Source organism: Erpetoichthys calabaricus, chromosome 2, assembly GCF_900747795.2.
Source record: "Erpetoichthys calabaricus chromosome 2, fErpCal1.3, whole genome shotgun sequence".
In the NCBI taxonomy this organism is placed as follows: domain Eukaryota; kingdom Metazoa; phylum Chordata; class Cladistia; order Polypteriformes; family Polypteridae; genus Erpetoichthys; species Erpetoichthys calabaricus.
In genome coordinates this window covers 276,667,405-276,681,025 of record NC_041395.2, presented here as the reverse complement: position 1 = coordinate 276,681,025, position 13,621 = coordinate 276,667,405, and the positions used below count along the sequence as shown (strand labels likewise).

Sequence of the window (13,621 nt, the reverse complement as noted above, 5' to 3'; positions counted from 1 at the left end):
AGCAAAATCTGTCGAGGAGCCATCGTTAAAACTAAATAACCTAAACGTATGATCTCAAACTAGTTCAATCCAACTAAAAGGTTATAACTATACCAAAGCTTTTTCCATTAGTATAGAGTGCATTGTAGAAATCAACTTTGGAGAGGGTGCAAGTTCACTGAAGCCCCAACTCATGAAGATATCCACACGAGACAAATATAGAGTTACCAGTAAATCGAACCAGCACATCTTTGGAATGTAGAAAGAAAACGAGACAAAAAAGGAATTTTGTGTCATCCAGTGTGGGCTTCTACCTTGCTTTCGCCTCTTACCCACCCCAAAGAAAACTAATAAGTGGATAGAGAGACATATGTCATTTTCAGTGTCAGTTTATCTTGAGTGTTCTGTGAAGAGGTTTGAACACAATTATGGGGATTCTTATCCGGTCCCAGTTTATTTTTGCACAATGTAGAAGAAACTTTAATTTTACCAAGGGTCATTCTTTTTATTTATGTATTTATTTTTATTTTAACTGCAACAATGGAAAAGTATTCATATCTGGAAGTGATGTGCTACTATGTTCATAGCATGCTGAAAAATGTGAGCAATATGCCTCATAAACCAACATAATGTATTCAGATTTGTGTTGTGTTTATTACAGAATTTTCAAAATATATTTAATTTAGCCTATTTTTATATAATGTTCTTCAAAGAATTGAGGCACAGAGTGCAGTGACAACTTCTCAGGTAAAATGCAAATACAAATCGTTTCTAATCATCCGAGTACATAAAAACACAATGTAGTTTGAAAGTAATTAACACAAATGGAACGCACACTATCTCTCCATTAATTAATTGATGACCTATGGCCAGTTTACATCGGAGGAGAAGAAAACAAAAACTCCAGTCAGCAGTCCCTGGTCCCTGAAGAAATTATAATTGTAACAGAGAAAATTAAAGACAAAGTCAGACACAGCGTCCTGGAGAACTCGGCCAACTGGCCGCCCACCCCTTTCTGGGCATTCTACAGTAGAGTCATGTTGGGTTGTCTAATATATTGACAGAATTGTTTTATCTGTTGTTGCATGGCATTGCAGTATCTCAGGTGCATTTTTCCGGAAAACACCACAAAAAAATACAGTAATATATATATAATCCAGGTTTAAAACAAATAAAATACAGCTAAATTTACTTTACAAATCTCTGCATGCAACTATATTAACAAACGTCCACTTAGGGGTTATTAATAGTTCTTTTTTACATGCTTTTTCTGCACAAATTAATTTGGTGTGATCCCTTATATTTTGTGAGTTGCACACAATAAATAGCCCATGGTGTGGTCAAACCAGAGTAGGAGCATCCCAGATTACTGTTGCAAAATCTGTTAGTGAATCAACCTTAAAATTAAATAATCTAGCATAAAGTCACATTCTCAGACAAATTTAATCCACCTAAAGGTCATAAGGGATCCAAAAGCCTGTTCTTGCAGCCTAGAGTGCAATGTAGAAATTAACTTTGTTCCCTGTTGATTACAACAGTGTGAAAAGATGTACAGAAAGGTGTGGTCTTATGAACCCAAAAATCACAATACAAATCAGATTGTTAGATTAATGAATTGTCACCTCCCTAGAAAAAATAATAATGCAGTGTTATTTTAAATGTTCAGTACGGTATATTTATAATTGGCTTACCTCTTTATTTTCTAAACTTACTGCTTTCTTTTTATGGTCAGCTGGAGGATACAATGACAGCAGATTCTTCAAGCCAAATACCATCTCGTCTGTGAGGCACTAGTCTAGTACAGGCTCACACTTGTACCAGTGCTTGGAAATGAATGACCAACATGATCACAGGTCTTAAAACTATGAGAAGACCCCACAGGGAGAATGTCTCAAAATATAAGAAAGGACATGCAACTGGCCTGTTTTTTTGCTACCCATATATTTCCACATTTTATAACCTTGTCAGATGATTTAGACTTTTTTTATCATTGGTTTTGGAGTAAAAAAATTTTCCCTGGTTAATTTTCTTTGTTATTATGTTAGTTTAAACTAATAAGGCAGTTGTGCTGTAAACAAGTTAATATATAATAAATGATGCTAAGTTTATTAAGAACAACAATCGACAGTTGGCAGAATAAATGACCTATAAATATTAATCAGATATATGTTATATGTTTGAGATGACAACATGTACATGCTTTGCTAGTCTACTGAGAGAAGCCATACTTAAAAATAAGATTAATTTAATTCTCACAGATATTGGCAAAGCATTTGTATTCAATTATTATTATGTGCAGTTTTTGGAAAGATTTATGATCACTGATAATCTCAAGATTAAAAGATGCTGAACATAATTTTGCCAAAGAGGGGTTTTGACTCCATCCTACCCAATATTAAAATAAGTGGTTTCAGAAATTTAACAATTTAAGAAACTTTCTTACTATAACCCAGATTTTGGTTTAGTGTCACACAACCAAGGAATCATTCTCAAGTCACTTAAGACTAACAGTTCAGTAATTAAAATTCTGTTGATTATTGCAGAATGTTAAGTCAAGACAGGCTTCCCCGCTTGTTGGTAGTTCTGACATTAAATATATTATTGCAGTATTTACTTAAAAGAATATGGCAGCTAATGCCATTGACTTTTTATGTGTCATATCATAAGATAATTAAAGGTGTCACGATAACTCAGTATGTATCTTGATATTTTAATTGTGCTTTTCTAGCTTGAAAGTTACTGGATAACCAAACAAGGAAGCACTAAAATAATCTCTTTCAAATGATTACAAAAGAAAAAGATGGAAACAATTATAACTTGGGAAGTTACAGGTTTTATTCAGAAATTGAAAAATCAAGACCATAATTTCATGCTAACCTCTTCAGTGATACTTTAGTAAAGTACAGTATTTAATAAATGAAACCACACATTTTTATTAACAAGGATCATTCTGTCCATACTGTCTGACTTAAGGGAAGATCTCTAGCATGTGATAATGTTGGCACCATAGCTAAATGTCCTTTATGCAGGAGCTCTTGTTGCATGAATGCACAAGTAATTAATTTCTGTGGAAAATTGGCTTCATGTACTTGCTACCACGCTAGAGGATCTGTCTCACTATGTGTACTGGCTAGTTGTGATTGGATAGATTTTTCCATAAAGAACAGTCTAATACAGTGCATGGTTGTCATGAGTGATGGAGAATGGTGATACCAATAGGCAGATCATTGTCAGAGAACAGAATGGAATTGGTAGATTACATTTTAGTATCTTTGGTCTTACTCAGAAGGGCAAATTAAAGGGGAAGAGTCATAATTTCCTATCTTTTAATAGTGAATAATACTTTTTCATGTGAGAACTTTGAAAAAATTGCAGGTTGAAATGATGCAGCCACTTTTGATAAGAATGACCAGAAAAGAGTGGGCCGATGACATCTGTGGCCTAGTTCAAAGAAGGACTTAAATCCCAAGATTCAACATGACAATTAGTAGATTTTTCCCCTTTAAGATGATGGTGATGAGACATTCTAAAGTAAAGTCACTATTTTGGAGCAAACAGGTTTACAGAGACAAATAGGACCACACTGCAGCTCAAGATCATTGATGTAGTCTACAGTTTACTGTTATATCAGCCTCTCAGCAAAGTCAGTCTCCCTATGCACTGCCCTTTTTTATATATATTCTCTTGTGTGTTCAGTCTTGCCACTCGGGTCTAGTCTGGAGATTTTGACCTGAGTTAAATATTTTTGAGTGATTTACGGTTATATAAGTTCTTATATTGTAATGATTTTTTATTCATTTTTAAGTAAAATAAGAGAGTAAGGTCTGACAAGGCACTGAATGTCTTATTGTCTTTCTGAAGCATTGTCTGATCAAAAGGCCATTAAGATGGTTTGCACTGCTGTAACACTTTGATGATGCTTGCCTGTTGAAATTTAATCTTGATGGAACACTGGTTTTCAAACCACCCAACCTGAATTGTGGTAATGTGAAGGTGACTCTTTATGCTTGGAAAATGTTAATAAAGGCCTTTTACTTCAGCTTTCTTTCCAGAATGATTAAGTGTATCCATCTCAGATCACATTTTCATCTTCAATTAAGTGTTAAATATAAGCCTGTCGATTATCTGACCATTGTAAGATTACTGCATCAGCAAAAACAGTTTTGTAAAGCTTCTAACAAGGCTTGGTTTAAAATTTCCCATTATAAAAGACAGGTGTTTTCTTACCCGAGTTCTTTAGCTCCACACAAAGCACAGGGCAGCGTTTCCCCTTTCACAGTAAGGAAAATCCAGAAAGAACCTTTTGTTTCCTGATATATAATATGTACATAGTGATGCTTCCTTAGTGAGTGGCACAAATTAAAATAACAGTAGACTTCATTTTGTCTGTAAATTTTAATAGCTGTGCTAATTTTTGATCACTGAAGAAGCTCATTTCATAACACAATAACTGGCCCCAAAGCCAATTACTAGTTAATAGTACTGCAGCTTTATTGGTAGTTTTAACCTCAACATAAGAATGAAATTATATTGTGTGTGTGTGTGTGTGTGTGTGTGTGTGTGTGTGTGTGTGTGTGTGTGTGTGTGTGTAGAATGATGTGTTTCTGTTTGTGGTGTAATTCTGCATTACTTTGTGAAGAAGACTGGGGCAATAAACACATAAAAAATTGAAACTACTGTGAATTGTGCTAATGAAATTCAAAGGTGTGCTTTGACTGATATTTGGAGGTTTTTTGATATGTAAATTTTGAAAATGTTATGTTTTATACACCATTTAAAGCAGATATATCACTGTAGGGCCAGTGTAGCCATTCTCCATATACATACATACTTTGAATCTGGGTGCAGTCTGTTCCTAATTTTGTTTTTTCATTTTTTTAAAAATGAAAATGGATGAATGCTGTCTTCCTCCATAGTGTCTGCATAGATTTCTATTTTTCAGGTTATAATTTCAAATAATTCTTAATTTATAATTCTCAGTTTTGATTAATGCATTCTGTTCAATATTGAAATGTGCATAATATTTTCTGCTTTGGTTTGGCATAAAGGCAAGAAATCTGGTAAAATATTTTAGAATAAAAAGTAAACAAAGCCCATTCAATAATATATTATATCTGACTCTTAAAATGTAGCCCAAAAAACATATCACCAATATGGCACACCTGGAAAGAGTTTATCTACCCCCTCCATATTAGTGGTGGTATTCACTTTTTCTTCTACTAAAAATGCTTAGTAAATCAAGGTAACCTGTTATTTTTGGATGTATATGGCAAGTTATCACACTTTACCCATGCCTGAAAGAATGAAACAAAAAGATATTGTTTGCACAGTTATATGCTAATCTGCTTGTTGAAGCTTCCTTTAGTTTAATTATTAATTTGCCTTATATCCACTCACACAAAGTAACTATTTGATTTAGATCAGTGTCGAAATTGTGCTAGGTCTATAAGAAAATATTTGATCAATTCACAATATGAAACATATCCAGACTTTAAAATGACAATAATTAACATATTACTTAACATAATAACATATTACTTAACATATTACTTAACATCATAATAATTAACATATTACAATAACATATATGACTCAGGTGCCCGCCGCGAGTGGCAGCCTTTCCAGCAGCTTCGTGGGCGAGTTTATCTTTCTACCTTTTTCTCTATTTTTTTCTGTTTCACTGATCACTCCTACCACTTTCTTTTATGTGGACTCGTTCCCTGGACACTTTTTGTGAATTTCCCCTTGGGATTAATAAAGTATCTATCTATCTATCTATCTATCTATCTATCTATCTATCTATCTATCTATCTATCTATCTATCTATCTATCTTATTTTACTGTAAAATTAATATAGAAAAAATTATTTATATTGTGACTTTTAAAACATAATATTTTCTTCCTGTTTTCTTTCTTTATATTTATATATGCATATATATTTTTTCCTTTTGCCAGGGTTTTTTCCTTACAGTTTCTCCAGAGTCCACACTGAAAGTAGCTAAACATGCCTCTGAGCACAACAAGGTCTTTGGCTTGAACTTGTCAGCACCATTTATCAGCCAGTTCTACAAGGAGCCGATGATGAAGGTTATGCCCTACGTGGATATCATTTTTGGAAATGAAACGGTAAGTGACCAGCCCCCTTAGTTTTTTCAGAAGCAACCGTATTGTTGCCTTTTAATGGGAGCCTCAAATTAGCCTTTTTTTGGAGTAGTTTTGTAACAGACCAACAATTTTATTCTGACTGTGGTGATTTCTGAATGTAGATGTGTGTCAATAGTATACTATAATAAGAGAAGCTACATGCAATAGTAGTGTTCATTAGTTTCAGTGTAGTATTTTTTTTTTTTCTCATGCCTGGCACCACCACCTCCATCAACGAGTTTTCCATCCTCTGATTAAACCTTTTAATACTGTGAGTACTGTCACTTCTGTATTTCCACTTCAAACACAGTTTCACTCATGTCTCTTTCACTTAAGTCCCTGATGACTGCCTTGTAGTAAACACACTTCATCAAAGCCCATTTTGAGTTTGAGGTGCCTCTTTGCAAGATCTTTTGTTTTATATGAATTTTCTAAGTTAAATTCTGGATTGAGATCTAATCAAAGACTGATAAAAAAATATCCTGCTTGTTTTTGTGGTGTTTTAAATGACAATAAAATGTAATTTGGGCTTTAGACTTAAGTAAGGCCCTGTCTGATTTAAAAAAATAACCGCTGGGTGTCAAAAATGTCATTGTCAATATCTACTTTTCCAGGAACTCTCTACCCGTTATCAAAGTGCAAATGTCTTGATCTCTTTACTTCCTATTAACTGCTGTATGCAAGTACTAAAATAGAAAAGTTCTGTTTTCTTACTTTTGCTTTCTGTTAATTCCAAGAAATGTTTTGTTTGGTTCAAATACCTTACTTCATAACAACAGCATCTGCAGCCTCAATTTTGTTTAATTGTTGCGATAATATGTACAACCCTTAGAGCGAGAAAGGCTGTAATTTTAGGAGCTGTGCTTTGTTGTTAATACTCTGGCATTCAAAGGTGGCTTTCTTTTCGGCAGGTGTTGAGATGTTGGTAAGTTATTTGACGTGAGGTTAAAGTTCGCTGTCAGGGTTTAGGTAACTTTCTTTGAGAGAAGTGTCAAGTCACAATAACAAGCCACACCTATGTTGATATGGGTATAAAGTCAAGCTGGAGCATGCTTTGGCTTCTGAAAGTAAAAGGGCTGATAAAGTTTTTTTAAATTTCTGAAACCTTTTTATTTTTCCCCTTTTTATTATTTTTCAGACACTGATGAAGCTTGCCCAACTAAGCATTCTCCCATTATGTCCAAAAATATTCAACAGGGACTGCTGTGCCTGATTTATTGTATAAAATGTGTTCTGCTTCTAGCTGAGAAAATAATTGTTGACCGTCCATTGAATGCCATCCCACCACTATGTACCTACAGCTGAAGTATTTATGAAAATCATAAAAATGGCTGAGAAAATAGCTTTTTCTCTGGAGGCAATCCTTTGTACTGGCACCCTCGGCATTCACTAATTGCACACTTAAAGGCCAGCTTCTGTTTAAAGCATATCATAAAAACACTCCTCATTGTGCTGTGCTGCTTCTAGAGAAAATGGAAGGAATTGTAAGTAATTACAAGACAGATACTTCTGAAGCAGTCAAATCCTTCATTGAGAAAACATCAAATAATAAAGTACTTTGAAGTAAGGCACCATGTAAAATTGTTCTGTCGAAAGGCTCACAGGTTGTTGCATTTGGCTTGTACTTAAGCACATTCTTCAGCTTCTTGGCTTCCCTATTTCCTAGCACTGCTGACCACATTCAGGGCACTATAGTCACATGCCACATTCCTCTTCTATGATGAGAAGATCATCCTGAGCACAATAAGTCACTAAATATCACATTCCTAGGCTTTGTCAGCAATGTGCTGAGTGATGTTGCACAAGTCTTTATTTATGGCCATGTGATTGCTTCTAGCTGTTTCAAGTAAGTCCACAGTTCTCTTGTGATCCACTGAATTATCTGAACAGGATATGTGTCCAGGGCTGTGCTGCAACTTCAAAATCACCAACATCAACACAGGCACAAACATGCTTCCAGCTTGTACTTTTGTGTCTACACTAGCTGTGTTATGACAGGTATTAGGCACCAGTGTTTGAATGCATCCATGTGACACAAGAAGTTAAAGTAGCCATCTGCATATCCAGCCCATTCTTCTACATACAAATGATTAAGATGCATGTAGATCAAAATAAAAAAGGTTTATGATATCTATGAATGCTTGAAATTTTGCATTGTTCAGACATAATTTATATGTACAAGTACCTCATAGTTTAATCTGATTATAAAGGTATAGTATTAATGCTGCTGTACAGTCTCTTTGAATGTGAACACTCTATTTTGCAACATTTATTTTATTGTTAGGGTGGCACAGCATTTCAAAGTGCTACATCATAGTTCCAGGGGTCAAATTTCTAGAGTTTGCATACGCACAAAAATAGACTTGAGATGTGTATATGCAGCTTTCCTCGCAAACGTCAGGATTTATAAATGAAAACTTGATGAGAGAACTTGCATATATTTATGACAACTCTGACCCATCTGTACACAACATTTCAGAGAAACTGGGAATTGACCATGCCATAAAAAAAACAGAGAGATTCAGCCCAGTCAGCTAAATAACGACTCACATCTATAATAATTAATATCACTAAGCTGTTATTAGTAGTTCATTGACATTATTAACATATTACACCTCAAAAGTGATAATTATGATGTACAGACTTTATTTTTGTTCCCTTTTAAAAGGACCAGTGCTGCACATTTGCACTGAAGAACCGTTTTGGTTTTCATCAGTTTATGTAGGCTACCTGTGTTCTGTGTCACTTCTCAGATAACTGGCCGAGAGGTCAGGAATATTTCAGCCAACACTCCATGTCATGATGCGGGTCCGCTCCAAGCTACCGGTTGCCTCCCGGGAGCCTCTTGAACCCGCTACCACTGGTAAAGTACCCGAGGGATTAACCAGCAGATGAGGACACATCACACAAACATAGCAAGGGGTAAGTGCAAAGTGCCTTGGTGCTTTTATTAAAGCAGTCCAAACAAAATAGTGTCCAAAGTGCAGAGCACAATTTCCAATAAATAAACAAATAAACAGTGAAGTTAAAACAGTGAAAAACTGTGAGTTTAAAAGCAAGACTTAAAATGAGAAAAAAAACAACAGTCATTGGGTCAGTGTTCCATCCGCTCATAGACAAACCCTGCACAATACCCTCTTCATCTCCCAAACTCACCCATTGCTCCCTCAGCTGGATGAGACTCCAGCAGCAGAGGTTCTCAGCAATCTGACCCCTGCATTGGCTGCCATGAGCGGTATCAGCCAGACCGCTCCGGGTCCGTTGTTCTCTCGTCTTCCTTCTCGCTCGCTCCATAGTACCTCCAATCCCTAGAGAGGCATCTATCAAGAGTGACGCTGCTTTTGTTAACTCTAGGCAGTTACATTCCATTAACACAGAAACAATCTGTGATGTCAAGTTGAGACTGACAAACGTGTTGGCTCTGTGGCCTGGATCAACCTGTGATTCATGTTTTCTGAGGCAAAGTAGCATTGGTAAACGTGATGACACTCTATGTGGTGACTGGTTTATTGGTAAGTAAGTGGTTGAACCCTCAGTGTTTCATATGGCCTATATCCTATTTTTCAATGTAACAGCAATCAAGTCATTTCATATGCCAGGAAATAGCAACTACCCTCTCAGACATTGACACCTTACATTTTCATTTGATTCCCAGAACACAGAGGAGGGGGAGGCACTACAATGCTATACATGACTATGGTGTTTTTTCTTGTAGATCCTATGGTAACGCTCTTTCCCCCTTGATAATCCTTATTGTGTAGAACTTAATAAAATGTCTTAAATCCCTAACAAACCCCCAAACCACTTCATCCCTTCTTAATCTGTAGCCTTATGCAATTAGACATAGTGAAGTAACAGGCAGGAATTAAGTTACACAATTAATTATATATTATTGATAAAATGTCCAAAAAATAATAGAGAAGCAGAATGCAACGTGAATATTGGCAAGCCATACCAATACAGCCTAAGTAACAGTGTATCTTGCATCCATAGGTGGCTGTCACCTTTGCTATGACATGACCTTTAAATGGAGTATTGAAACAGGCCACATGTCAAGATAGAGTTGTCTTCATCATGGTATTATCTTCATGGTCAGATGATGAGAGACAATTAAAGGCATATGGACCAACTGTATACCATTCTCGTCACAAACTATAAGCCAGTGGGGCATTGTGGTACAGAATGGCCTCCGATTCAAAACCAATCATAAACTGCCATACTTCAGGCCAACAGAATTAGTTTACCTGTTCCTTCCTGGGCCATTTACCAATGAAAGTGCTCAGGTACAACTCATCCTTCAATTGCTTTGTTTAGACAGTTTATGGCTTTCCTGTGGGTGATAGCTTGTAAGCTGTAAATCTTAAGTCTAAACAAAGTCACCTTTGACAAACTGATTTGATACATGCTCCATCCCCCTGCCATAAATTTCACATCCTGAGCCAGTCCTAAAGATTCGGAGGGGGTTTGGTTTGGTAAACACCATCATCAATGAAGTAAAACATGCCTTGTGAAACACTAATGTTACATTTGCTTTGTCTAGCTTACAAATAAAAGACATACAAAATATTTATCAACTTATGTGCTAGATATCACTCCACAGTCAGTTGTGGAGCACAGCCAGTTACTCTTGAATGTAGATGGCAAGGTTTCAGTGCGTCAGGAGGGGGGCTGCTGTACCAGTCAATGAAGTTGTACAGCATTGTGATTGCATATATGAGGTTGATTGGCATAGTCCATGTATGATTGTTTCAGGGCAGTAACCAAGCAGAATGTTCATGAACTCCCATTTCCAAGATGATTGTGATTTATAAAGACTAGGGGGCTTCGCCCCCTGCTCGCTTCGCTCTCCAACCCCCGTATTTGGTTTTCCGGATACACAATTTTAAGATTTTTTTTTCTTTGAATTGTTGCTATTTCATTAGTTTTACTTTTATTTCAGAACTTCTGTAAAAACAATATTTGTAATCTTGCAAGTCCCAATATGCTGAATCTTTTTAATGAGGTCAGGATAGGTTTCTGTTTGGAATTTCAGCATAGACAAAACGATCTATATCATCAGCATTTAATTATTTTTTTTTTACAAAGTAACAAAGTAAGTAGAGTTCTGCATTGGACTCCTGTCTGTAAAGTCGTGCTATTTTCCTCTCACAGTTCCAAAGGTACATGGGGTTACCAAGGTGATACCCCAGCTTTTGTCTAGGTTTTTGTACAAGGGCGAGACAGAACGTTTTTGACTCCTGGGGTAAATGTAGCTTTTTAAATAAGCAGACAGATAAATATATATACATTAACAAAGTAATCAATAAGTGCATGTGCGGTAAACTCCATTTTTGAAATTCTCAAGATTCTTTATTTGTCACATGCATAGTTATACAGGACAACACGCAGTGAAATGCAACCTGATCTGCTTATCAAATACTGTGCAAAGTTAGAAGAATATCAGTTAAATTAACAAAAAGTCATAGATTGAAAGATAACAGTATAGTAGAACATAATAAATAAGTAAAATTATGTGAATAAAGTAGAATTAAGTGTTAAGGTGCAATAGTGTAGTAATTATTGTGCAAAACCAAAGTTAAACTGGTGCATAGTTAAATGAGGCAGTTTGTTTGTTTGCGCTACTGCGATCTTTACTTTCTTTTTTTATATTTTCTAATTTTCCTAATTTCATATCCTTTAACTTTCTCCACATATGTATAGCACCGTTTTTTTTTTTTGAGAATTTCTAATTTCACTGGTTTCATAGGCTCTAACCTGCTCTGCATGTGTTTAGCGTAAACGTCTTTATGAAGTTCTAGTTTGCCAATTTACTCATTTTCTTTTAATTCTGAGCCGTACAGTATAATACATAGAATAGAATAAATCCTCAATACAATATAAAAATAAAAATTCTAGAAGTACGGAGTAGAATTTCACATTAGATGATATCACATAATATGATTTGGATTTGTTTTAAGTCCTGGAGACCTCATTCATCAAGCTACCTCCCCCGTTTTGCCATTCCACATCTGAAATAGCTCCAATCCGATGAAAGGACCCCTCATTCCCACGTTCCCATTCATCAGGGATGACTTTACCTTAGGCAGGCAATCTACAATTTAAAGAGATTGTTATTTTCTTGTGAATTGTTACATATGCATTATTTTCACATTTACTTTAAAAACTTTTGTAAAAACAATACTTGTTTCTTTATTTCCTGCCTCGCGCATGGTTACATCTCTTTCTTCCCAGACGTATAATACTGCTTGTGTTGTGAATAGTGTTGCGGCTGAACGTACGCTAAGGATATGACTTTGGATCATTTGCTGTCTTTTTGCTGCTTGCTAGCTGCCTCTTCTGCCTGTCGCATGTCGTTGTTTTAAGAGCTCGGAGGACATGATGCTTGCCTGCCAAAAGCAATCCAACAACTGCTAGCTTAGAGGTCTGTTGACTTGTTTTAAATGATGGCTCACTGCCTGGTCTCGCGTGACTTTGTAAAAGCAATACCTGTCTTTTATTTCTGGCCCCGGGTGTGTTTGAATTCTTTCTTGCAGGATGTATAATGCTGCTCGCGTTCGTTTGGGGTAGCTGCTGTAGCGTTACCCTTCGATCTTTTTAAAGCCTGTACAGCCGCTGTCCTTTTTGCTACGGCCCTGGGACAATCTCTTGGCACCAAGTCTCATGTTTATGGTCCCCACGAGACGCACCGTGGCAAGTCTCCTTGGTCTCGTGGGTCTTTTAAATGTCTTTCGAGATTATCATGTATCATGTAGCCTTGCATTTGCTTTCCATTCCAGGACTTCCTTTTATATATAGAGAGATATATTGCATGGAAATTTGTATACAGCAGGTTTTTCAAATGTGATTTTTTTTTTTTTCGTTTTTTGGTTATGATTCTTGACATGTCAGGAGTATGTCCATTCTACCTATTCCTTCATCTTTCCTTCATGTTTGTTTCTTCTGGATGCACTGGTTTCTTGCTATAGTCTATAAATGTGTGTGAAGTTAAATGCCAGTTCTGTATTTTTCCAACATGCCTGGTATCTGTTGCTACAAGTATAGACTCTGCCTCCCGATAAAACTTCACAGGATTAAGCGGGATAAATACATTAATGAAATTGATGGATTTAATAATGGGGGCATATAGCCTACTGTCTACATTAACAAATCACATCTGATTTTGTAGAGCCCTATATAAGATTTTTAGTGTCTTACAAGACACCTTTCATTTGCATGTGTATAATAATATGGTTAGGCAGAGATCGAATTGAGTTCTTGTTTGTTGTCCTTTAAATGCAATACATGAACTTGTGGCATAATGTTTCAAAAATGGAATTTGTATAATAGCCACAGTTAATTAAGCAAGTGTGAGGAATCATTATTACTGAAACCAGATGGCAATGAATTAGCCAAAGAAATTACACCCAATTTGCTTGTCATTTGCACAACACAAGATAAACTGTACAATGAGAATTATTTAAGTTATTACTCATGAATTTGCATTACGGTAACTGAGACA

The 13,621-nt window shown here is 35.9% G+C and overlaps 1 protein-coding gene across 4 annotated transcripts in view; it reads left to right on the top strand.

The window, feature by feature from the left end:
- The window catches only part of LOC114647068 (adenosine kinase-like), a 594,211-nt gene that overhangs the window by 464,044 nt on the left and 116,546 nt on the right, over positions 1-13,621 (top strand). For all 4 annotated transcript variants that reach the window (XM_028795583.2, XM_028795585.2, XM_028795582.2 and 1 more), the window contains one exon: positions 5,935-6,105. In XM_028795583.2, the coding sequence (XP_028651416.1) occupies positions 5,935-6,105 (171 nt within the window). The remainder of the gene's footprint in view (positions 1-5,934; positions 6,106-13,621) is intronic.